This window comes from Corvus cornix, chromosome 3 (assembly GCF_000738735.6).
Source record: "Corvus cornix cornix isolate S_Up_H32 chromosome 3, ASM73873v5, whole genome shotgun sequence".
In the NCBI taxonomy this organism is placed as follows: Eukaryota; Metazoa; Chordata; class Aves; order Passeriformes; family Corvidae; genus Corvus; species Corvus cornix.
Genome location: NC_047056.1, coordinates 111,746,822 through 111,771,111, shown reverse-complemented (window position 1 = coordinate 111,771,111; position 24,290 = coordinate 111,746,822). Strand labels below are relative to the sequence as shown.

General features: G+C 45.4%; 1 protein-coding gene across 1 annotated transcript; it reads right to left on the bottom strand.

Annotated features, from left to right (window-relative positions):
* Positions 1–204: 204 nt before the first annotated feature.
* On the bottom strand, positions 205–1,920 carry IL17A (interleukin 17A). The gene is made up of 3 exons (XM_010393186.3): positions 1,894–1,920; positions 1,137–1,381; positions 205–456 (listed from the first exon to the last, which is right to left on the bottom strand). Exons 1-3 carry the CDS (start codon positions 1,918–1,920, stop codon positions 219–221), a joined length of 510 nt encoding a protein of 169 aa, XP_010391488.3. The 3' UTR covers positions 205–218.
* Between the last annotated feature and the right edge of the window lie 22,370 nt (positions 1,921–24,290).

Sequence of the window (24,290 nt, the reverse complement as noted above, 5' to 3'; positions counted from 1 at the left end):
CAGCCCAGCACGTAGAGGTGTCACGATTCTGAATTTGTGGAGTTCAAGATTTTTGGGGGAAAACATTAAATTTTTTAACCAAGACGCCTATTTTTCAGTACATTCTGATGTATTCTAGTTAATTTTTATGGCTTGATTCAGCTTTTTGGAGGCTGGATCAGCCTTTTTCATTTCCATGCAAGGAAATTCTCTGTAGTTCCTTGCCCCTCTGGCTCCCTTCAGGCCTGGTGCTGGATCAAGGGGGTGACACACGTGCAGCCCACGGTGATTATTTTCTTCTCCAGCCTGTAGGATTGCTGGCAGCCCTTCTGCTCCCTGCGGAGGACCAGGATCTCCTGCTTGATGGGGACGGAATTGAGGCTGTGGTCCAGCTGCCCCTCCGGAGTCACGCACCGCGAGTGGCGGCACTCGGCGTCCGCGATCAGCCGGGGGAAGCGGTCGTGGTCCTCGTCGATCCTGGGGGTTGGCAGGAAAGGGAGTATTTGAATCCAAAGGCATGATAGTCTGGATAACTATGGGCTCCCAGCTCGGGAACCTGTGCATCCTGGGGTATATTTCCCACGGAGGGACAGCAGATTCTCCAAAACCCCAGGTTTTTCAGAAATAAAATGTAAGTAACTAAATACTGGATGTTTTTAAATGCATGGCTGCATGCAACTGCCTTTGCAAAGGACTTGCTTCAAGAAGGCACTGATTTTGAAAGACTGATCAGAAACAATTTGAGCTTCCCAATGTGTCACTGCAACTAACAGAGCCCAAAGCCTTCAGTTCCTCCCCAAAATGTGAAATGTTGGTGTTATTAAGCCACCATTGAATTTGGTGCAATATTAACCCCCTGAGGTATTTTTTTGTGATGTTTCAGGTAAAGAATGCTTTTGAAGATAAAGCTTGCCCCAGTACACAAATTAATTAAATTACAGAAGTCATTTGCTTTTCCTTCTATATATTGCCTAGGCTGTGTGTTTGTTTTGTGCTGCTTTTTGTACTGGTTCTCTTTCAAAGAGGATTACAGGGACTGTGGACACCCTCATATTTCCAAAATCTCTCGACTGTGAAGCACTGAAAATAGAGATGAAACCATTTTTCTTGTCCAGGGCTTCCAGTGTTTTTCCAGGCTGTAAGGACAGGGATCATACCTGTAATCCCACGGAGCCAGAGAGCGGCTGCTGACATCCGGACTGGCTTTGGTGTCCTGGTTCATGTTGCTCATGCTGAGGTTGACTCTCACAGTTTGGGGGAATTTTGAGTCTGTTTGGGTCAGGCATCCAGCAGATGCTTGCTTGAAGATGTTCTCTGGCTTGAGCCCAGGCTTGATCACCTTCCCATGGGCAGGAATGCTGGCTGACAGCATGGCCAGCAGCATGAGGAGCAGGGGTCTGAGCTGAAGAAAATTGGTACATTTAGGGCACAAGACAGGTGTGAAATTCATCCACAGTCAGCCTAACTGGTAGTTAAAGCTTATACTGCAGGTTGGAATAATGATAGGAAAATGTGCTGTACGTCACATCAATGTTCTCATTAACTGATTCTCACAGTGCTGACAGGTATAGCATACACCCCGTTGTAATTTGGCAATTAAAAAATGTTAAATTATAGAAAATAATATAATACAGACGATAGAAGAAAGGATATAACAAGAAGAAAAACACTCTAAGGTTGAGTTTTCAATGTATTTCTTGCCTCAGAGAATGCTGTGGTAGCCCATGTCACTAATGTACAGTCTCATTGCTGCCCCATGAGCATTCTCACATTTTAGTTTTTTTTAATTATGAATGATTTAAACAAGCATTTTAAAGGTGGGTGCAGATCCCTATTCAATCTACTAGAATTTAAATCTTAAATTAAATCTCTGTCAAACTGGGGGGGAAATAAATCCAGAATTTAAGTTCTTACCAGAGAAGCGCAAAGAGTTGGAGACATCTTCGTTCCCTTACTGCTTCTGATGCTTGTGCTGGGCTCTGCTGAACTGAAGGTGTCTGGGTACATCTGATGCTGGACCTTTTATAAGGGTTTCTGGGCTGTGCTAAATAATTTGGAGTAGGTGTTTTTTTCCCCAACCTTCACTGTGGTTCTGACCATAACCTAAATTAAGACGTGTATGTATATAGGTTCCATTAACACAGGTGGCATACAGGATATATCTTAGATCTGTAGATGCATTCCTTCAGCCATGTCACTGAAACACCAAAAAAACCCAGATGATTTTAGGAAACCACAAACATTACAAATTCGTGGGTGCAAAGTATTCAGTTTGAAATCGGGATGCTGTAAGTATCAAACCCAAATGTTGCTGGCACAGGTTTGGATCTGTTCGCTCCTAGGTCTGTCTGATGTCTTTTCATCCCAAATTGGGCAGATGTTGGACAGCTGGCCACCATCGAATTGCTCTCTTATTCTTCCCATGGGCTGTAATTTGTCTTGATGTCTGAGGAGCAATGTCCCTGCTCAAGCTCAGTTCTTCTCTGAACTGGGCTATTTTTATTCATGGTTAAACCTCAGGTGTGATATCTCAGTGTTGATCAGAATGTTTCGCGATAGTGAGTTCCCAAAAGTCAGTCATTCTCCACATGGGAAATAGAGTGAGTGAGCTTTGTTTTGAGCTTGCCACTTTTTCATTTTGCTTTCATTTTGCTTCTCTTGTGTTATGAGACACTGTTTTGTTCCTAAGGAAAGGAGTTTGGGAAGTGTGATGGATATAGTTAAACTTCCAGTTCCTAAGTTACAGGGAGGACAGGGGCTCCAGAGAAACTTTGTAAAGGCTGAGAGATGCAAAATGACACCCCGGCACAGGGTGTCCAGAGAAGCTGTGGCTGCCCCTGGATCCCTGGAAGTGTCCAAGGCCGGGTTGAATGGGGCTTGGAGCAACCTGGGATAGTGGAAGGTGTCCCTGCCCATGACAGGGGGTGGAACTGGATAATATTCAAGGTCCCTTTCAACCCAAACCATTCTAGGATTCTATGATGTCGAGTCTGTTCTCTGATATTTCTTTTTTAGGAAATACTCCCATCACTTTGCTCTGACAGTGGGTTACGAGTAGCTCAGATGTGCCCTATAAAGTGACACTCAGTGTAACAGCCTTGAGCCGCTGATCAGAACTTTTCCCAGGCCTAATTTTGGTGGTTTTTCCATGAAAATGATGAGGAGAAGGTACGGATTTTTTACATTTGCTTAATATTTATGCTTAAGTCCAAATTTTACTCACCTTGTTCCATCCAAAGGAGGATGCAAATAAGGGTAGAATTTAGTTTGCGGTTTCTGGGATATCCATGACCTACATCCGCTTGTTTAAAAGACGTTGATGCTTCAGAAATTAAACGTGTATTTCAGTTTCCCTCTTCAAGCTAGAGGTGCACAGGTTAAAGGAAATGGTTCCCTCAGAAGGGGTTTTCTCTACTGCCATTTACTGAAATATCCTTTCAAAGTGGGTCAGTTAAATTGCCAATTTTAGAAGCAAAATACGTTTTTGAAAGCCTACAAGGTAGTGGAAGGTCAGATTCAACCAGCCTGACCCTAAATTGTCTACCCTAAATGCGTCAGTGGTTTGGGTTACCTAGGTACTTGAAAGGTGAATAGTTAAGCATTCAAACATGGCTGATCCACCACAACATTGCAATGGCGAAAGAAAAAATTTCCTTGGTTTATATCAAGGTGTAAACGTGTTTGTTGGCAGTTGTCATAGGCAAGATGTGAAGGTCTGAGGAGAACACGTGTGTCTTGAAATGCTTCTACCAGGTCTGAATTATACAAAGGAAACTCTTGCATTTCTGGTTTCAAGATTTTTCCGAGTGCAAAATAATCGTTTTGTAATTTTTAACGCTCTGAAGTGAAAAAAAAAAAAGATTAATATGATTTTCCCCATGAGATTAGAGTTAACCCTGTAAGATTTGTTTTATTCTGACACATTGTTTTCTCTTAGCTAGAGATCTGGAAACTGGGACACTAACAAAGGCTTATTGAAACAAACAAAAAATTAAAGATTATCAAAAGCCTTTTGAATTGGAACCTACCCCTTCTCTTGGCTCTGGTGAAAGCTTTCTTGAGATTAAGTTTCTGTTGAAGTACTTTGCCCAGCTGAGATTCTTCAGATGAAATCTGAGTGTGTTGGCATGGATGACACTTTCTCCCCTCAAATAGTATCTTAGAATCACAGAATGGTTTGGGTTGGAAGGGACCTCAAAGACCATCCTGTTCCACTCCCTGCCATGGGCAGGGACACCTTCCACTATCCCAGGCTGCTCCAAGCCCCATCCAACCTGGCCTTGGACATCTCCAGGGATGGGGCAGCCACAGAGACCCTACAAGTGCTGAAGCTCTGGAGTCCTGACTGAACTTGCTGTAAATTAAAAGAGAACTTCCAGGGAACTCCAAATACTTTACACTTTTTTTTTTTTTTTTATTGCTATCAGTTAAGTTTATGATATTTCTGTAAAATAAGATTTTTTTATTATTATTTGCAAGTATGAAGACATTTACTTTTTGGTTTTTTCTTGCTGAAGAGAATATTTTTCAGTACCTATTATAAACCCCTGTAAATACAGCAGCACTCTCCTTCCTACATACAAGCATTGCATGACCCACTCTGTATTGTGGAGGTAATTTCTAGGGTTAGACTGAGCCTGAGACCAGTGGTGATGTGTGGGAAACTCAGAATTTGATAGGACAAGGCTCTGAGCACTCTGGTTAAACACTGACGTTTAATTTTAGTTCAATTTAATTAAATCATCCTATGAGTGGATGGTTGGGTCAGACGCATTCAGAGGTCCCCTTCAAATTGGTTAAATCCAGAGAAGGGCCAGGAAAATGCTTGGAGGGCTGAAGCACCTCTGCCCTGGAGCCAGGTTGGGAGAGCTGGGGGTGTCCAACCCTGTGTTGGGTCTGGCTGAGCTGCAGTTCATTTTCCCACAGCAGCTTTCCCAGTGCTGGGCTTTGCATTGGGAGCTGGAAAGGTTTTGGGAACACCCCAGTGTTTTGGCTACTTCTGGGCAGGGCTGGCACAGCACCAGCTCTGTCTCTCCATTTCCCCCATTGAGGGGCTGGAAGTGGCCAAGATCCTGGGAGGGCACACAACTGAGGTAGCTGACCCAAATTATCCAAAGGGATATTCCATACCATAGGATGTCATCTCAGGTAAAAGCTAAGAAAAGGAGGAAGGGGGTGCATTTGTTGTTTACAATGTTTGCCTTCCAGAGAAACTGCTCTGTGTGCTGAAGCCCTGCTTCCCAGGAAGTGGCTGGACATTGCTCACTGATGGGAAGTAGAGAATAAAATTATTGGTTTTTCTCTTTGCTTGTGCACGAGCAAACTTTTGCTTTTGCTTTAGTAAACTGCCTTGTCTCGACCTATGAGTTGTTTCCCTTCTTATTTTCTCTCCCCTGTCCAGCTGGAAAGGGGGAGTGATAGAGTGGCTTGGTGTCCAGGCAAGATCCATCTGCCACATGCCTGGAGAAGAGAAGAGACTTTAGAGCCCCTTCCAAGGCCTAAAGGGGCTCCAGGAGAGCTGCAGAGGGACTTGGGACAAGGGGATGGAGGGACAGGACACAGGGAATGGCTTCCCACTGTCAGAGGGCAGGGATAGATGGGAATGTTGGGGAGAAATTCTCCCCTGTGAGGGTGGTGAGGCCCAGAGAAGCTGTGGCTGCCCCTGGATCCCTGGAAGTGTCCAAGGCCAGGCTGGATGGGGCTTGGAGCAACCTGGGCTAGTGGAAGATGTCCCTGCCCATGGCAGGGGGTGGAATGGGATGATCTTTAAAGGTCCCTTCCAATCCCAGCCATACCATGGTTCTATGAAGTCACTGCACCAGTCTCCTACCCCTTGATTTTTACACAGGAGACACAGCAGAAGAGCTAAAGTAACATTTTTCCTCTATTAAACACCTGTATTTTTCCTCCCCAGCCACTGCAGTAGAAATGATCATCTCCTACTTCATGCCTAAATTTTGCATAACTAATATCTTATAGATACTCAGTATCTGGGAAGTCAGCTTCAAGAAAATGAGCTGCAAAATGTCATTTTAGGAAAGGGACACTTGTGGAGCATTGAGAGGTCAGTGCTGTGTGCCCAAAATCCAGCCCTTAGTTCATGCTCCACCACTTTTAAACCAAATTAAATTCAGAAAACTTGTTTTCTCACCAGTATATCCCTGTATCCCAGAGTTTATCAGAGTTGCCAGGCAGGTCTGATAGGGCAGCTTGCAGAAATAAACTAATTTCTACTGTAGCCATTTGCCTGCTCCCAGGAAAAATCTGAAAATCTTGGTCATTCATCATGGAATCAAAAGATCATAGAATCATGGAGTAGTTTGGGTTGGAAAGGACCTTTTAAATGTCATGTAGTCCAACACCCTGCAATGAGCAGCATCTTCTACTACATCAGCTTGTTCAGAGCCCCATCCAACCTGATCTTGAATTTCCAGAAGCATCTCTTTTTAAGAAGGGAAGTTCCTATTGTTCTGTTTTATCTTGCAGAGCAATCACTCCTGGCCACAACATTTGGTGTGCAAGAAACGCTCAGAATACAGAGGTTTTATGGAATAAGTGAGTCAGAGTGGTTTTGGTGAGAGCTGTAAAAGCACCAGTAGGATCCTAATTTTTGAGCCCTTTCACCTCACTGCGGTTCAGTCTGACTTGTTTTATATTTTTTATTTTTTCTTTAAATAAGTAATGGAAATTCATCCCTTTTCCAATCATATGCTAATTCTGACCATGGTTCAGTGAAGTTTCCAGAACTATCCCAGGGAGGGATTTCAGAGAATAAGCACTGCTGAAGGCTTCCTACTCAGAGATGTGGCCTTGTGAAGGTGGGGTGTGGACCATGGGTGGGTGACAAAAGCTCCGTGTCCTGTTCTAACCCAAAAAATGTCTCTTAACCAGACCTGGTCCTTCTGTGCTGATGCCATGGATACACAGGCAAAGTGAATAGGTGTATGCCAGGTAGAATGGAGCATCCCTGATCTTTCTTTCCTGGCTGAACTGAATGTGCTGAGCCCAGTTGGGCTAGAAAAGGAATTGTGGTTCTTTGTTTCAACCAATGCACAATTCTGAGAAGGAATTTTAATTTCTGTCTTGTTTTACACGTTTTATTTTCCTCATGTAATTGAGCAAATAGACATGGGTACTTTTTCCCCACTCATGTTTTTGACAAGATTTCTCTGGGGTACTTGGCAGGGCAGTTGGCTGAAATCTCTTTTAAAGTTGTGGGACTATTTCCGCTTATGTCCTGGTTCTCCAGGATTTTCTTTTTTGGGGTTTGCTTTGCCCACTGTTGGGAGGCTCTGGGGATCCACAGCCCAGTGCTGTGCTCCACAGGTGTCCCTTGCATTGATGTGGTGCTGAGCAAACCCAGCTTGTGTGGAGGGGAGGTGCAGTGAGCTATGAGGTGTTAAAAAATCCCCTTTTGACTCATTCCCAGGTAAAACCGAGAACAGTTTGCATTAAATGCTCAGAAATCCCCAGGGATTTAGGACTGTGAAATGGGGCATCTCGGTGGTTACGATCCATGAACTGTCAGGGATGACACAGTCCTTGCTCAGGATGAATTAATTGTGCATCTGGAGTGAGAGGGAACCTGGGGATAGAATAATGGAATGGTTTGGATTGGAAAGGACCTTGAAACCCATCTCATTCCAACCCCCTGCCATGGGCAGGAACACCTTCCACTAGCCCAGGTTGCTCCAAGTCCCATCCAGCCTGGTCTTGGACACTTCCAGGGATCCAGGGGCAGCCACAGCTTCTCTGGACACCCTGTGCCAGGGCCTCACCACCCTTAGGATCAATTTGTCTTTTAACTCGAATTTCATAACCTTCCTAGACTCAGGAGTGCCAGCAAACCCATACAATGTGTACAATCCTTCCTGCCCCTCAGAACCCTCCCCATGGGGACTTAAAGCCTGGTGTCCTTTGCTCTGTCACACACATGATCCTGGCCAGACTGTCCCCCCACACACTGCTGCCTTTTGTGTGTCTGGGTCTTCCAAGGGACATTGTCCATGGAGACCTGACAAAAATGAAGCTATGCTCCGTTGCATCCGGGAAGATGTGTCATTTCTGTTCTCAGCAGAGATTCAAACTGCTTTGGAACAGACTGGTGCCACTGCTCATTCTGCTGCATCCATGCTCCCTCCTCCCCATCCATCCAGCAAAATATAAGGGCGTCATGGATGATGCACGTAATGAACTTGATATACCTTTGTTCATTTATTTATTGACAGCTTTGAAATTTTTTTGGTGGGGTGAAGATGGGGAACAACCGGCTGAGCTGAATGTCTGAAGTTAGACATCCGAGTTCATAGCCTGGCTCAGAGAAAAGGTCAGCAAAGCCATTTTCAAGTTTTTTGGCTGTTTTTCTTCATTAGCTGCAGTGTGGTGGGGGTGGGAAGATTCAGAGATACCTCACAGGGAGATGTGTGATCTGGTGTGTGTGTTGTGGCTAAGTTGATATGGGATAACTGATGTCAAAAACCTTTGCCATGCAGATTATTGTTATTTATAGCTCCTTTTTGCATTAAATAAGTAAGAAAAACATGGACACAGAGTGTTTTCAAGAATATGTTGCTCTTGTTCTTTATGTGTTTTTTTTAATAATTTACTTACAGATTACTTGGTCTGGCAGTGCTCAGCAAAAGGGGGTGTGTGGATGCAAGTTTGATTGATAGGGAAAGGAAATTAAGATGGTTGTGTCTCTGCAGATCCACATTGATTTAGGAACCTGCTGAATGTTCCAGAGCCAACAGCTTTGTGTGTGATATTCTGGGCCTCTGGTAATCATGGAATGGTTTGGGTTGAAAAGGACCTTAAAGCACATCTCATTCCAACCCTCCTGCTGTGGGCAGGGACACCTTCCACTGGACCAGGTTGCTCAGAGCCCCATCCAGCCTGGCCTTGGACACTTCCAGGGATGAAGGAAATGCTGGAGTAGCCCTGCCTGCAGTGATGCTTATGAAAACCAAAAGCCTATCCCAAACCTTTCCAGGTGCCTCATCCCCAGATGCACCTCTGGAGATGTTCGGAGGAGTAGCAGATCCATCCGGGAGGAAGGGCTGGTGAGGCTGAGCTGAGGCAGAGGCAGGCAAACCTTCCTGGCTTGGTGTTTTCCACACTGCTATAGCTGGTTGAAGGGGACCAAACCTCCGAGGAAGACGGGCTTGGTTCCGTTTGACCAGCCAGAGCAGAGCATAGCTCCGGACCACAGCACGCCCTTGGCTCCGCTGCTCCTGACCTGCAATGGGAATGGGACACATGAGACAGGGGACACAAGGACTGACCTCTGCTCAGAGGGAGAGGAGGATGGTGCAGCACTTATGACACCAGCTTAGGAGACCTCACCATTCTCCACAGAATCATAGAATGGTTTGGGTTGGAAGTACCTTAAAGATCACCTCATTCACCCCCTGCCATGGGCAGGGACACCTTCCACTATCCCAGGTTTCTCCAAGCCCCATCCATCCTGGCGTTGGACACTTCCAGGGATGGGGCAGCCACAGCTGCTCTCGGAAACCTGTGCCAGGGCCTTATGACCCTAATAGGGAAGAATCTCATCCTAATATCTAACTCTACTGTCTTTTGGTTTGTCCTATCACTCCGGGCTCTTGTAAATGGTCTCTCTCCATCTCTCCTGTAGTCTCCTTCAAGCACTGAAAGGCCACAATTAAGTCACCCTAAAGCTTCTCTCTTCCAGCCTGAGCAACCACAATTCTCTCATCCTTTCCTGATAGCAGAGAGGAAATCAACATAGTGGCCTCATCTTGGACTTGCTCCAACAGCCCCATGTCCTTCCTGTGCTGGGACCCCAGAGCAGCAGGCAGCTCTGCAGTCGAGGTGCTGGTACATCCATTTTGGCTGGGAACTGGTCTGTGCATGGGGCCATTGTAGATACAAAAATGCTGCTAGCAAGGATTTTCTTGCTATTTTCAAAGTCCATGAGAGACTTTTCTCTCTCACAGAAGAGGTAGCAGGGAATGTAAACAACCAAACACCTGCAGCCTTGAAAAGTCTTGTTTATAGTACAGTAGAAAAATATTTTGACAATGGATGTTTTAGGATTTTAGCCAATCACCCCAAGGGGTGGCTGATCCTTTGTCCAATTAGACTATGAAGAAAAAAGTCATAAAAGAGTTTGTAAAATGATTAAATAAATCAATCTTGCTGCACAGTTCCTGCCTGCTGGATCTTCTCTCCTCCTCCCTATGGCTGTGATATACCCTAGGATTGCAGTAATAGGCCATTGATGCCCTGACTCCTGGGGGGTTTTCAGGACTGGGGTAATTTTCTTGCTAATGCATAAATCAACAGTACTGAAGTGTGGGGATATGCCTCAGGAGGCAAATTCTGCATCCCTGTCTCGATGTTTCATAGATTTTGGGCTTGATTTGGTATCTGGTCCCAGCTCATGAGCCTGGGCACGGGTAAGGAACAAAGTCTTGTGTAGCTTAGAGAATTGGCCCATCCTGAGCCACAGCAGCAAATGTATGGAGATTTATCTTAGAACCCTAGAATCACAGAATAGTTTGGGTTGGAAAGTGTTGGAGTGAAAGCTTCTCTGGACTGAGGCCCAGAGGGAAGCCAAAGCACAAGGGTTGAATTAAAACCTTTGGATAGGCTGAGATACATGAAGTCACACTAAAGTGAAATAGAAATACAGAATTTTAACTTTTAGTAGAAATATATGCTAAGTGCCTTAAACATTAAAAAGCTGTAGCAGAGACCTTAAACACAGTTCTTGCTGCAGCAATGTTGCCTTTTCACAGAATTTCTTTACTTTAGACAAAATATAGATAGAACTATACTGTTCCCATTTTTAGATAGAGTGTTCACATAAACAATAAGAGCTGATAGAAACTGTACACACAAATCTGTGTAATACCTGTGTAACACTTGTGTAAGGCTTAGGACTGTTAGAATTAGACCAGGATAGGCTAAGAAAAGAAAAACTAGAATGGTGTGTTAATCTTATTGGTCAATTAGCAAATATAATCCACACTTCTGTGAGAAAAAATTATAGAAGAAACTAGAATTAGAAGAAGCAGCTGTTTTCTGCCTGCTGTTTGCTGTTGCTGCTTGGCTTTATCATGTAACCCCCTTGAACTCTGCCTTCAAGAAAGCTATGAGACAATGAAATACAGAACTTAGCAGAACAGCAGTCTCCTCTGCTCTCTTACCCTGGTCTGAGAAGGAAGGGTATCCCATCGAAAGCTCAACAGAAAGGATCTTAAAAATGATCTTGTTCCAACCCCCCTGCCATGGGGGCACCTTCATGCAGCTCTTTCCTCCCCACTTCTTCCTCCGTCTGTATTTTTCCACTCTTTCTTTTTCTTATTTTTCTTATTTTTATTTTTGTTTTTTAATAGTGAAAAAAGGGAAAAGTGGGAGGGAGGAAAGACACCTCCTTTGTCCATTGAAGGGAAGTCACCTGCCAGTTGTCAGTCAGGCATCACTTTTCAGAGCCACCCTGAGCCCTCCAGCTGTACCTGGAGCCTCAGTGAGGAGACAGCTGCCAGAGACCACGAGCAGCAGGGCACGGGGCAGCTTCCAAACAGGACAAAAGCAGCATTTTTCCAGGCCTGTACATAGGCCCCTTTCCATGTGCATGTGGTTTTTCGGGGACTTAGAGTCATAGGATCATTAAGGTCAGAAAAGGCCTCTAAGATCATCAAGCCCAAGTGACTTGAAACATTTTTCTCTGATAAACATTTTGATTAGGAGGGGTTTTTCCCTTGGTTTTTGTTGTTGTTTTTGTTTTAGTTTTTTTTGTGTTTTTTTTTAAATTTCTTTTTTATTCCCTTTGTCTTCTCACTGCTCAGTGTTGGGAGAAATATTAATTTGAGTAACCTCTGGACTCCCCTTCTTGCTTCCTACTTTCTCTTTGTTCATTGGGGTATTCATTAACAAGGGAAGCTTCAGCAACTTAAATTCTATATCCCCTATGGAAACATCTACCTTACTGCCAAAGAAACACCTCCTGCCAGCCTCCAGTTGTAAAATTCGTTTCATACTCTGCCCCATCAGCACTAGAAGGTTTCAAACCTGACAGAATTTAGGTAGAATTAGAGTTTTTACCTTCTGTCATGGTCTGGGTGTGGATACACAACCAGAGGATGGAGGAAAGAACAGAATTAAAACAGGGGCCTTGACCCCCCCAGACAGGCAATAAGTTTTCCCAAACCTTAGCCCCATGTGGAGGTTATTTCTTCTCCTGTGTCCTTGCCAGTGTGTGTGTGCCTGTAACTCAATCCTGGCCCGTGCTGTGCAGGAAGAGTCACTGCTGATCCCGGGCTCCAGCGGAACAGGCTGGGAACAGCTGCAGAAAGTAAATAAGGGATGGGATTCCACTCCAGTGTTAAACCCCAAATTCATGCAGTCAGTCAAGGCTAGGGACAGGCTCAGCTGGCCAGCCAGAAGGTTTGGCTTCATTTGCCAACACCTGAGCCTCTGGCACCATCCAAGGAACCACAGGTTGTTTGGGACAGCCACATGTGATGTGCAGGTGTGGCACAGCACAGAGCTGAAGAAAAGCTAGAAGCCATTGGACTATTCTTAGGCAGACTCCAAAGGCACTGGGAACATCTTTTTTGGCAACTAAATAAAGTCCACAGCTCCATAGACTGCAACAGGTTTTCATTACCATAGAGATGAAGACATCACCAGATGCAGAGAGGAAGTGCTGGGCTTGAGACATGGACAGTGGGCTGATCAGCCAAGTCAGGTCAGGATTCGCACCCCTGCCTGCTCATTCCACTGGGTGCCTTTTTGTCTTGCCTAGTTTTTATGATTAGAACCACAGAATTGTTTGGTTAGAGGGGGCATTAAACACCATTCCAACCCCCTGCCATGGCCCAGGACACCTTCCTCTAGCCCAGGTTGCTCCAAGCCCCGTCCAGCCTGGCCTTGGACACTTCCAGGGATCCAGAGGCAGCCACAGCTTCTCTGGCACCCTGTGCCAGGGCCTCACTACCCTCACAGGGAAGAATTCCTTCCCAATATCCCATCCATCCCTACCCTCAGTGAGAAGCCATTCCCTGTGTCCTGTCCCTCCATCCCTTGGCCCAAGTCCCTCTCCAGCTCTCCTGGAGCCCCTTTAGGCACTGGAAGGGGCTCTGAGGTCTCCCTGGGTCCTTCTCTTCTCCAGGTGAACACCCCCAGCTCTCCCAGCCTGGCTCCAGAGCAGAAGGGCTCCAGCCCTTGGAGCATCTCCGGGGCCTCCTCTGGACTTGCTCCAGCAGCTCCATGTCCTTCTGCTGTTGGACCCCAGATCTGGAGGCAGCTCTGCAGGTGGATTCTCACCTGAGAGGGGCAGAGGGGCAGAACTGCCTCCCTTGGCCTGCTGGCCATTCTTCCTTTAATGCAGCCCAGAAAGAAAAAAAAAGATAATTTTTCTCTGCTCAGTTTCTCTTCGGAGTTTACATAACCTAAGAGTTGGTTCTGTACAAGAAAGGGTGAAATAATGGTTTGACAAGCGCTTTCCTGGATTACATCAAGGAGACCACAGGGCCTGGGTCAGATGAAGAAGCCTTGGCTTTGATGCAGACTGAAATTTTGCAAATCATCTTGGTGGCTAAGGAACATAAATGTCATTGGTTTCAGGGTCTATATTGGTGCCTTATAAAGTGCTGAGGTGCAGGCACAGGAACTCAGTGGTTGCTGCTGTGTTTAGCACAGTTGCTGGCACAGTTTTGACCTGTGTCTACTGGGGCTCACTCTAACAATTCCTAAGCTCAGCTTTGCACTTAGAGCTGGTCAAGGGCCATTCCCAGTCAGGAGTTTGAAGATGATCAAGTTGTGAACATTAATGACTGAAACATATGTATGGTTTTTAAGCTTCTAACTAGATCAGGTTTGTTGAGGGCAATTTGGAGTGGAATTCCAAAAATTTCCCATGGGAAATGAAGGCCTGAAAACCTTTCAGACCTAGGCCACAATGGCAACAACAGTTGTTTGAAAAAATTTCCTAAATTCTTTCTTAAAATAAATTAAGACTGACTGAAAACTGCCTTAAGTTTGAATATTTGACCTATAGTGGAAGAAGGTAATGTGTAAGAAATGGTTTGAACGCTTCAGCTCCATGTAACAGGATCTTGAAGATATCCAGGATATCTCCAGGCTGTCCTAGAGGGGTTAAAGGCAACTGGTCCACTGTTTGCAAAAAAAATACACTGAGCTCATTGCTACACAATATTAGAGCACAGAATTAAACAGTGCTCAGAGGAGGAAGAGACATTTGTGACATGGCAGGACTGTCCTGAGTTATGATAACACAGATTTAGGAAAAAAAATCTCATTGTTTTTGATAAGGCTGTGTGCCTGCTTAGCTCCACAGTGTCATATTAATTAGGAGGTGACTTCCTGCAACTTGTCCTGTTCCTGTACTGAGACAGTGCAATGAATTAACCTTCAACAATCCACTACAGCAATTTCTGTACCTGTAGCATTCATTTTAATCCCATTAAAGAAGATCCTGTTAGGAATTACTGGGAGTAAAGAGAAGAATTTTGTGACATCTGGATCATACTCAGTTTTGCTCCTCACAAGTCAACCCTACCCAGTGCTATTTAATTCTTCCTCTGTGTCACTTAATCCGAAGCGTTTTCCACCTGAGAATGGATGGCAACATGAAATAGGGTAGATTTAGATAAGATATTGGGAAGAAACTCTTTGCTGCAAGGGCGGCGAGGCCCTGGCACAGGTTGCCCAGAGAAGCTGTGGCTGCCCCTCCCCTGGAAGTGTCCCAGGCCAGGTTGGACAGGTCTTGGAGCAACCTGGGATAGAGGGAAGTTTTGGAAGTAGATTCTGAACCATTCTGTGACTCCATGAATTATTGATGCTCTCTGGGATGTAGTGATTTTCAGAAAGCCCTTGAAGAGCACTTTCAGGACAGTGTGAATATTATTTGGATTAGGTGAAACCTATAGTCTACTTACTGCGTGCTTTTTCAAGAGAAAGATGTACAGAATACATTCTAGTTATCAAATTTGCATGGATTCAGGAGTTTGCAATCTTTTTAGATGTTCAGATCCCTATGCACTGCTCTCTGTGGGTGGTGAGGGCACTGTAAAATGAATATAAACTGCCTGGCTCTATTTGACAAAGTCAAATTCAAATAAAATGCAGTTACAGGAAATCTTTGGACTCCTTGCAGTCGCTGGGAGCAGAGGACACAGGCGATGTCTCCCTGAAACCACACACTTCCTTACATTCCATAGCAGCCTAATCCATATGGGGATATAAAGAAGCATGTCATCTCACAAGAGAAGTCCGGATTGTGCCTTCTGGCCAGCAGGACAGCTCTGCACCCTGCACTCCTGAAGGGGTAGTGTTGCTCCTCAGACGTGTTTCAGAGCCAACAGTCTGCTTCCTCCTTGGTAAAGCAGTGACAGCACAACCCTTGTAACTTCCCTGGTGCCCTGGAGCATTTTGGGATGTTTTGGAGGGATACTTCCAGGTGGTTCAGATTTTTCCAGAGTGTCAGCAAGCATTCCTGTGTGTGCCTCTGCACAATGCTCAAGCCTGGAATCTCCTGGAAGTGCATGTTGGAGAAGGTCTTGGACTTGTTTTGACAGCCCTGAAATCCTCAAAAGCTAAAGTTTGCTGTAAAAAAAAGGTCACATGAGTGAGAGGTGATAGATTGTGTTCTTTCCTTTCACTTTGTTGTTATTATTGGTGTTGAGGCAGGGCCTTGAGGACCTGGCTGAGCAGAGGAGCTGCTCATACACACACAGGGATGTGGTCCTGGAGAGCTGCCTGGCCAAGCAGGCAGTGCCTTCAGAACCAGACAGCAGCTCACCAGAGCCTGGCCTGGCTGATCAGATATAAGCTTTAAGTCCAAGGGTCACAGAATGGTTTGGGTCAGAAGGATCTGGCAGGCTCAAAGGAGGAGCAGCTTAGATCAGGTTGCTCAGCACCATGTCTAGTCAAGCTTGAATCTCTCCAAGGATGGAGTTCCCTCAGTCTTTTGGGGTCTGTTTCCCAGAGTGTGACCATGCTGATGGTGAAAACCTGGTTGGTAATATCTAATTGGAATTTCCTGTGTTCCAACTTGAGCCAAGCCCTGGTGCACCTTTGGGAGGAGCCTGTCATGGCACAGAGGGCAGGACACATGGATGGATTTCTGCATTTCATGATAGAAATGATCATCAGAAGTGAAAAGCAAAGTACCCTGGTGTTCCTTCCTGTAGTAATCCTTGATTCAGGGTTGTTGCACACTCTCTTCCTCAGTAGGGCTGGCATGCTCAGGGATGCTCAAAGGGAGTTATGGCCATGTTTGGGAAACAGCTGGTTGGAATCGATTTGTTCATGGCACAGATTCACAAAGATGATTTATTTCTAAGTGGAAGCATCTCCAAGGATGGAAAAGGAGAGGGAATACCCAAGTTTCTAATACACAACCAGTCCACACAAATATATAGGACAGGAAAAAAAAAAAAAAAAGCTTTTCTCTCACGTTTTCTCTTCCAAAAGAGTCAAAAGACTAAGGAATGATCTCAGGTGATGAGAAGTACTAAAATCAGGGTGGGAATAACCCCAAGCTTTGAAGGAAACATAAATCCTCTTTGAAGGCAGGCCCTAGTGAGGCTCTGCTGGCCCAGCACAGACTCCAGGGTGCAGAGCAGCACTGCACACACTCCTCAGAGGCTCCAGCTCTCCCTGGAGCACGGCTCCCTCTCCTCAGCTTTGCTGTCACTCTCCAGACATTTTATTGTGTAGGAGAAGTTGGATCAGAGGCTCTCTCCATTCTTGCAGGGCTCTCCATCCTCCCCTGTGACAGAGGTGTTCCCCTGCATGATGGTACTTCAGGAAATACCACTTCTGCAATGTCCCCCAGTGTCTGACATTGCTGATTTTTCACATCTCACATGTAACCACCTCAGTTTTTCTGCCCCTCTATTTTCCCTCCTTGTCAGCCGTTCAAACCTGTGTCAGTACCTGATGTAATGATGTCTACAAAAGACAAAATCCATCCCATGGTGTTGCTCATCCTAATACTCAGCTGGGGCAATGGATTTACAGACTGAAGAGTGTACAAATGGCTCAAATTTATTTTCACTTAAAAACTTCATGATTTTGTACATGATGCTCTAAGTAATTTTGCTTGTACAAAAATCCCTATTGAGTGAAGTGAAGGGATGAGTGGCTTTTGGGAGAAATTGTTTGTTTTCTTTAAAGCCATATAAAGGCTTCTCTTCATGATTTCTAGAGAAATTCATGGCAGGGAATTTCACATAGTCATTATTTCAATCAGTACCTGATTGAACAAATGAATGCAAATTCTACAGAAAGAGATGAGTCATGCAGTGACCCAGGAAATTATATTGTTTAAAAGTTCCCAGAATCAGGAGTGGTGTCTGAATTTCCATTATTTAAGATTTTTACACAAAGCACAACAGAGGTGTTAAAAATACCCACAGCAAAACATTCCTGCTTTGTTTTTGTTTTTGTTTCAGTCAGATCAATGTTATAGGAGCATTCACTATACTTTAGACTAAGAACTCAATGTAATATTTACTTCCCAGTTAGATGAAGGCCTTTGACTCAGAGTAGGTGAGGAAGATGAGCCTTGCTGACATCAGGGTAAAACTCCCAGAGATTTCAGCAGAGCCATGACACAGGCTGTGGATTCCCAGACTTTTGAGTGCATAAATCTGTTTACATGAGCTATCAGCAATAATGAACGAAGAGATATTTCTTCCTAGCCTTGTTAGCCCTCAGTTTAAAACCATTATTGGTGCTTACTGGTAGCATTTTCTTAAGCTTCTCATAGGCCTGTGTCAAAGTACCATGGAAATTCTGGGATCAGAAAAGGGTTCAGAGTGATTAATGAGGAAACAGATGTAGTTACCTCGAAGATCCTTGATTCCAAGCATGTAGGTAGGTAAATATTCCTTATTTATATAAGCTCTTCTGGTCCAATTTGTGGACTGGGGTTTTAAAATCTTATGTTGGTATAAATGGGAATTTATTGATGATATTAAAACCTAATTGGATCAAGATTTGTATTAAATACATTGAGTGGAATTAACTGGGACTGTTGCAGTAAACACTCACTAGGTTGGATTTCCAGGCCACACTGTTCCAAGATTTACAAAACCCAAAACAGGCAGAATGAAGAAATGTGGATAAGGAAATTATAGCTAAATAGTTAGAAATTAAGGAGCTGACTGGGACAGATACTTGAGTACAAAAGATTGGCAGGAATGGCCATAAAAGCCAGGAAGGAAAAGAAGGAAATGAAGGAAGTCAATAGGATATAAGTAGATCCATTTACAGCCAGAATCTCTCTTTTTGCCCGCCCTGGGATATTATATTCCTTGTGAACAGCAGATATACAAACTAAGAGCAAACGGTCCATGCCTTTTGGAGCCACTTGGAATAATCATCTGAGGCATACCCAGAGCCACATCTGTCCCTGCCTGGTGTGAGGAAGAGAACGAGGAAAGAATGGGGCAGCTGTCCTCCAAGGGTCCCTGTGACTGGGAGGGTTTGTCACCGGGGCAAGATGGGAGGTGATACTCCCAAAATGGGCTTTCTGATACCCCTGGCATTCGGGCAGTCACTCTTCTGGGCTCTCTGGCAAGTTTCTTCTTCCACCCTGGATTGCAAGGATGAATGCTTTCCGGGGAGCAGTTGTTACTGGAAGGAGGGAGGCAGCTTAGCCTTTGGTTTTCCTGACTACACCCCCATGCACAGAGATGTGCATGGATGTGACAGCAGTGCAAAGAAGGGAAGCGGTACACAGGAGTCATCCCACTGATTTAAAAGGGGAACCCCCTTCCTAACACTCTGCCCTTCTCCCCAGTAAAGATTTGTCTGGATTTTACCACCTCATTGTCCCCTATCTGCACCAAAAGGCATCTCATATAAGGCAAAAGCTCATGTAGAGCCTTTTCTTGTCTCTTTTGCAATCTTCTGTGGGCAAGTCAGTCAGGTTAACATTTTAGCTTTGTGAGCCAAGTTAGTTATCTCAAGGTAGATTTTTGAAGCCTGTCCTAACCACAGCCTCCAGGAAGCTTAAAACTCAAGAAATCAAGTTTGCATCTGTCTGCAAAATATTGCCTACCTCTAACTAGAGACTATATTTAGGCCCTTGGGTTTTGGAGGTGTTTCAAGAGCCTGTTTTTCTTTAAACTCTGGTGGGGTTTCATGGGAGTGTCTCCAAGTTTAGTGAGTTTGCTCCATTAACTGTGGTGATCAGTTCCCTGTCTCAGTGGGAATAAGGCCTCAGCAAGCACCTCTGAAAAATCACTCAGTCCTAGTGTGCCTACATTTAATTCCTTAAAACAGGGAGGCACAAAGGAGAAAATAGATGAGTTGCCCAAGGTTATTTAGAGAGGTTGTGCCAGAATCACCGGCAGCCCTTGTAAGGTGCGTGCCCATCCTACTCATCTCCTTGTTAGAATTTCCACCATTTTTATCTCACTATAAAAAGATATTTATATTATGGCTCTCTAAGTTATATTTTCTGTTTTATCTGGTGATTTTAAACTGAGATCTTGAGTCTGGTTTAGCCCCATCGTGTTTTACTTAACCAGTCTTTTCACCAAAGCAGAGTAACTGCACTTGAGCAAAGTCCATCAACATTCCCAGATGGTGGGTGGGGAAACTGAGGCACAGAGGTGCAATAATTGGCCTGGAACAAGCTGGAGTGCCTGTAGCAATGCCCATACCTACTCAGCATGGCCTCCCTCGCTCTGTGGTTTTCCTTTTCCCCCCATAACTTGAATGCAAATTAATTTAATGATGTAATATATGGTAACTGTCCCTCAAGAAGCCCATTCGGATTTTTGCCACTGGCTTGAAAAAGAGGGGAATCATCCTTGCCTTTTTACTGCACCTAAGACTGTTTCACTGGGGGTTTCTGGGTCTCCTCATGTCACAAACCTTTCCCCAGGTTGGAGCTCCTGGAGGCCAGAGGCCTCTTGTACAGCCTTGGGAAAGAGGACAGTGCCCTTGTCCTCTAATTGGTTTTTTTTTTTTTTTGGCTAGTTCCTCTCCTTATAATCCAAAAACAGGGAAATGAGGGGATGAGCTGAGACTGGAGAAGGATAAATGCATGCTGGGCTTTGACAGCTTCAGTCATTCATTCCCAGTTAAATTAACCAATACTTCTAACAGGCTGGAAAAACAAGGAACAGCCACCCATGGAGAGCAAGGACCCACAGACAGGGCCCAGGAGTGTGTCCAGAGGGGGCTGCCTCTCTCTCTTGACTCCAGAAGGAGCCAGGGGTGACTGTGCTCATCATTTAAACTCCTCACTTAGCACCTCAGGTCAAGTGGGGATGAATTTGCACCTGTGGATGCCTGTACTCATGGTTTCCATTGGTGAAATGAAGAAAACACTTCACTGTCCAGTAACAATTCTGGAGCATTAAATGAATCAAAAAAAGAGTCGGGATAACATAATTTAACAGCTGGACATGGTGACAGGGAGGCACTAGTGGGAACCTGCTGGTCACCACTTATTCCAAGGTGAGAATTAAAAGTCAGAAGGTCACTTCCCCTGGAAGGTGTTCATCACCTGGGCTGTCACCCTTCGCTGTTAAAGGAGGCTCCTTGGGAGCCATCTGAGATTGCAGAGCTTCCCAGGGGATGAAACTGTTTCCCTCCCACCACCCTGCAGCCCGTCCTCAGCAGTCCCTGTACCCCCTGGGTCCCTGAAGGGTTGACTTTTGAGAGGAGAGACCTGGCCAACAGGACTCCAAACACCAACCCTGCTGCCCTTGAGAACAAAACCGTGCTTTTGGAGATGGTCTTGAAAATCAGACACATCCCTGGGGTTCATCTGTCCACAGCTAAGAGCCTGAACACACCCACTTGGAAAGGATACTTCGATGCCACAGCCATAGATCACACCCAGGCAGGGTGGTCTGATCCCTGGGAATTTGGTAATGAGTCCGTGGCCCTGTTTGAACCATGAGGACACCACCCCACCTCCTTTCCCTTTCCCATCCGTGGCATCTTTTGCCCTGCCCAGAGTTCCTTAGGATGCTTTCCACAACCCTGGATGTGAGGCACTGGCTGCTGCCTGTGCACTCCCAGCTTGGCCATAAATCTCACACACAGGAGGCATTACATTAAAAACCAATAAATTGCAGACATTACCTTCAGCAAAGGAGCAGTTGGTGCCTTCATCCTCCTCTCCTGGGTCCTTTGTGGCTTTGTGGCTCCCCAGGGGTGTTATCTGGGCTGGCATCTTCAGCGACAGGTGGGGTTCATCCTTTCCAAGGCTTCCCGAAGGAAGCAGGAGCTGGTGTGGTCAGAAGTGCTCTCCAGCAAGCAGCCTATGCCTGGGGCTGCCCACAAGTCTCTTGAAGCAGCTGATGCTACTGACCCCTCTGTGTGTGTGAGTGTGTTTGGGGATTTGGGCATTTCCCCCTCTCCCACTCTCCTCTAAAACCAATGCCTCCTTTTTTTTTATTTTTTCCCTCTTCCCTAGGGATAACCATGTTAAGTTCCTCACCTTTCCATCAACTTTCTACCACCTGGGCTCATTTCCCCCCGCCTCGCCTCAGTATCCTCTTAGCTCCCTTGCCGGCTCTGTGGCTAAACGTTTTCCATCAATATTCCTGTCTCATCCTGCTCAGGGCAGAGCAGCTTCCAGCCCCCCGGGCCTCGGGCTGGCTCTTCACTCTCCGCTGCCCCTTCCCACCTCGCTGTACCCCGAGGATGCTCCAGCCATCCCCGCATGGTCCCTGCCCTGCCCGGCTGTCACCGTCCCTTTTGTATCGCCCACCCCCAGGCCAGCCCACCCCACGGCCCCGTCCCCCCACCTGCCCGTGTCCTTTACAGCCCGTGGCCCTTCCCGGCCCCTCCTGTCCACCTCAATCACCCCGCTGACAGCGGCGTGTTGAGTGACACCGCTTCAGCTGTCCCGTGCCGGGACGGGCACATTTCGGCATTTTATCCCTTTTTTCTGATGCTGTAACTCAGTCCTGGCAGAAAAAACCCCACCAAAATTTCCAGACTAAAGCCACTTACTGCAGGTACAGCAGTTTAATGTTTTAATGGCCAGAGGGCTGCAGGAGGATGAGGAGGAGGAGGAGGAGGAGGAGGGAGTTGGATTTGGAGCTGGTCCAAAATCCTCATGGGCTCTTTGCTTAGTGGTGATCGGCAGGACAAGAGGAGCTGGGCTTTTGGGGTCATAAACAGGGGCTGAGCCCAACCAACTCCATGAATTCACACCAGTACAGCCTTTTCACCTCTTCTCCATCAAAGCTGTTTAAAAAACAGTGTCCCTGGAAGACTGGAAATGAATCCATTGGTGGGGGTAAAAGTTTGCAGAGAATTTTTGACTGGCAAATAATATTAACCACAGAATCACTGAGTCCTAGAATAGTTTGGCCTGGTATGGACCTTAATGATCATCTTGTTCCACCAATGGGCGGGGACACCTTGCACTAGACCAGGTTGGTCCAAACTCCATCCAACCTTGCCTTGAACACTTTCCCTTTTTTTTTTTCTTATGTTGGTATTTAAAAACATCTTCAGCTTTCTCAGAGCTAAAGAAGCAAATTGCAAGCAAACCTGTCACTCTGCTCCTTACCAGACTCCTACGAGTCATAAACCAAAATGCCCTCTTAAATTATACACCATTTCCTCTCCGTTTTCTGTCAAAATCTCAATGTTTAGTGTAATCTTACGTCATAGGGGAAAAATACTTTTGAAACATTCTCAGCATTTTTTGGGAAGGGAAATATTTTTGTGTTAAAATCAGAGTGGCCATACAACCCTGCAATCAATTCCAGACATTTGAATGCTCACCTAATAAGAATTATTAGGATGGGGACAAAAGCCAGGGAGCAGGACCTGTGGTGAAAGACAGACTGTAATAGGATTATCTGAGAGAGAAATGGCCAAAAGTAAATGAAAGAGGACCAGACAATGCTGCTGGGTGCAGGAACTCCACCATCCTCACCGCAGGAACATCCTCAGCATGGTTTTGACTGAGATGATTTCTCTCTCCCATCCTTTTCCAGGCACAGTTCAGGAGTTTGCGTGCAATAAGACACATCCCTACAGGCAGCTGCATGCAGCAATCCTGGTTTGGAGGTTAAAACGCTTCAGTAATACCAATGTGGGCCATTTGGCTTCATGGGCAGCCGTGCCAGTCATACTCAATTTACTGTTTCAGATGCAGAGGAAAGAATGTGATTTTTAAAAAAATACTTGCTGTGCCATAAACTTCTTCCAAGATCCTGAGCATATCATCCTGTGCCTCAGTTTCCCAACCATAAACAACATTTTGAGAGCACTGCCCTCTCCCCGGGTGGGATGAGGACCTAAGAGACCCCCTGGGGAATTCAGATATCCCATTAATTCTTCCCTGGGAGGGTGGGGAGGCCCTGGCACACGTTGCCCAGAGAAGCCGCGGCTGCCCCATCCCTGGAAGTGTCCCAGACAAACTGAGGCTGGCAGAGGGGTTTGGTGTCACTGGAATGTGCTGGTGCTCACAGGCAGTATCAGGTTTCACAAGGATGTGGAGATGGCAGCTGGGAACACACTGGGCACGTGGAAGCTGTAAAAAATTGACCTTTTCTATTTAGAGCTGCTGATACACCTTGTAAGGCTATTGGGAGCAGCAGTTTGGCTCAGGGACCCCACATGATCCCAGGCAGTCATGAGATGAACTCTGTATTTCCTATAAGGTATCACCCCGTTCCTTATGGAAAGAAAGGAGGTTGTCCCTCAAAATCCACCACCTTGGTCCATGGAACACATCTGGGAGCTGAAAATTTCAGCGCAAAATGGGTAGTCCTTTATATTTAATTTAAATTTAATTTAATTTAATTTAATTTTATTTTATTTTATTTTATTTAAAATTCTACTTGTCTGAAAAACCAAAAAACATTGATTATGCTGAATTATTATTTTCTTTTAATCCCAGTTAGTAACCCGTAGGACATAAACTGCATAAACTGCCCAAACTACATTTGTATCATTTTTAGTTTATTTTTATTCATTACTTTCAAATTCATTGGGATGTAGATAAACCCAGCCCTATACAGAGCTCCCTGCTGATTGTCATCCATAAAATTATGGCTATGCTGGATAACTATAAACTCACTACTGGAAGGAATTTCTGTACACTCTCTATTTCTATATTCTCTGGGTATTTCAGTGCCCAGAGAAGCTGTGGAAAAGTCCAAGGCCAGGTTGGATGGGATTTGGAGCAACCTGGGATAGTGGAAGGTGTCCCTGCCCATGGCAGGGGGGTAGGATGAGGTGGTTTTTGTGACTGTTGGTATAAAGTCCCTGTTAGAGTGAGGTAGAGAGGAATTATATTCAGACACTTAAATTCCATCTCTTCT

Bases quoted from the DNA above. Each gene is read 5' to 3' on its own strand.
- IL17A (XM_010393186.3), bottom strand. From the start codon at position 1,920: ATGTCTCCAACTCTTTGCGCTTCTCTG. The intron at 1,382-1,893 runs GTAAGAACTTAA...AATTTTCTTCAG, and splicing joins CAACTCTTTGCGCTTCTCTG to CTCAGACCCCTGCTCCTCAT. The intron at 457-1,136 runs GTATGATCCCTG...GCCAACCCCCAG, and splicing joins CTGGCTCCGTGGGATTACAG to GATCGACGAGGACCACGACC.